This window comes from Rhagoletis pomonella, unplaced genomic scaffold (genome assembly GCF_013731165.1).
Source record: "Rhagoletis pomonella isolate Grant_MI unplaced genomic scaffold, Rhpom_1.0 Rhpom_scaffold_00002, whole genome shotgun sequence".
Lineage (NCBI taxonomy): Eukaryota > Metazoa > Arthropoda > Insecta > Diptera > Tephritidae > Rhagoletis > Rhagoletis pomonella.
Genome location: NW_023458556.1, coordinates 61668102 through 61669485, shown reverse-complemented (window position 1 = coordinate 61669485; position 1384 = coordinate 61668102). Strand labels below are relative to the sequence as shown.

Here is a 1384-nt window from a genome sequence, read left to right as displayed (position 1 = left end):
ACGAAATCATTGAACAAATTTCCTTGCTTCATTTTCGCGTTTTTTTTTAATAAAATGGAAAGCAAAATATCGGTACCGAATGCCAAAAGTATCGATATGGTATCGTATCGAAATTCGTGTCCCTATCGTTTTCTTAAATGGTGTCACTTTGACTTTAGTTGTCAAAATAAATTTGTATAACTACGCGATTTTTCATATACGTGCAAGTTTTAGGGACTGGAAAATAGGTTAAAAATCGAATTAACCGTGATATATTTGGACGCTGAATCGGATGGAAAATTGAAGTGCACAAACAAGAAGTGAAAATTATGCAAAATCGCACCTGGGAAGGATGTAAACAAATACACCTGGGGTGAATGAGAAGAAGAAGCAGGAATAAAACGTGTAGCTATTTTTGCGCTTATGTGTTGGAATTTTTGCTATTAGGCGCGTTTCAGCAGCTGCTGGAGCTGAAAAAATAATTTAATATAATAATTTAGCGCATAGCCAAGTAAAAATAAAACAAATAAACTTAGATATACATCTCTCCAGTTTAGCGTACACGTTCTTCGTTGGTTTTGGTGACTCGGTGCGTGAAACAGTAGTTTTGTTAACCTTGTAACTGCATTACAATAGAATACGATTACAAATGTGGTTTCGTTAGAGCTTTTTTTATATTTGAACCAAATTTGTCTTTGTAAACACGAAGGGCAAACAATATTAATGCTTGGTGAAAAACGGTGACGAGAAGCAGTAGAAATTGTTTTAGATTGTTCGAAAATGGTAAGCATTACAATAAACTCCGAAGAATTAAAGAGCCTTTGGTCTGTTCTTATGTATATAAACATATGTATAAGTGGATGGAATAGTTTTCATAAATAGTGCTGTAAGATTTTATAATAGACCAAGTATATACACTTTTTATAAGAATCTTTTACAGCTTGGTTCTCCTACCTGCCGCCTATGGGAACTAGTTTTGCAAACTACAGCCTTGTGCGAGTAGTGCATTGAACCACTGTGCAGATTATATTATTTATGCTAAACCGGTTTCAACATTTCAATTGGCTTAGATGATCATAAAGTGTAACAACTTTTACAAGAAATTTTTCTGTACACGAAGATCAGTTTGTGGGCTATAAAAAGATCCAACTCATATTATAAATCATGGTATTTGTAAAGAAGTTAGGGCTCGCATACCGTTTTGTAATTATTTGGAAACATTATGAACACTACTGTTATTAGTCTGTTGCATTCATAAAGATATTCAAGCATTATAATCTAAAAGCAAATATGTATACACAATTAATTCTGCCAATTTGTTACTTTCTATCAGCGTAGCGTCTCTGCAACGGACACGAGACTGGTTTGTGGTACAATTCAAAATAACTCATCTATTGTATGTTGG

The 1384-nt window shown here is 33.7% G+C and overlaps 1 protein-coding gene across 2 annotated transcripts in view; it reads left to right on the top strand.

Annotated features, from left to right (window-relative positions):
* Positions 1-151: 151 nt before the first annotated feature.
* The window catches only part of LOC118733912 (histone deacetylase 6), an 8494-nt gene continuing 7261 nt past the window's right edge, over positions 152-1384 (top strand). Inside the window, exon 1 of one of the 2 annotated variants that reach the window (XM_036463541.1) lies at positions 152-762. In XM_036463541.1, the coding sequence (XP_036319434.1) occupies positions 760-762 (3 nt within the window). In that variant the 5' untranslated portion in view covers positions 152-759. The remainder of the gene's footprint in view (positions 763-1384) is intronic. The other variant, XM_036463540.1, reaches the window with a different exon arrangement.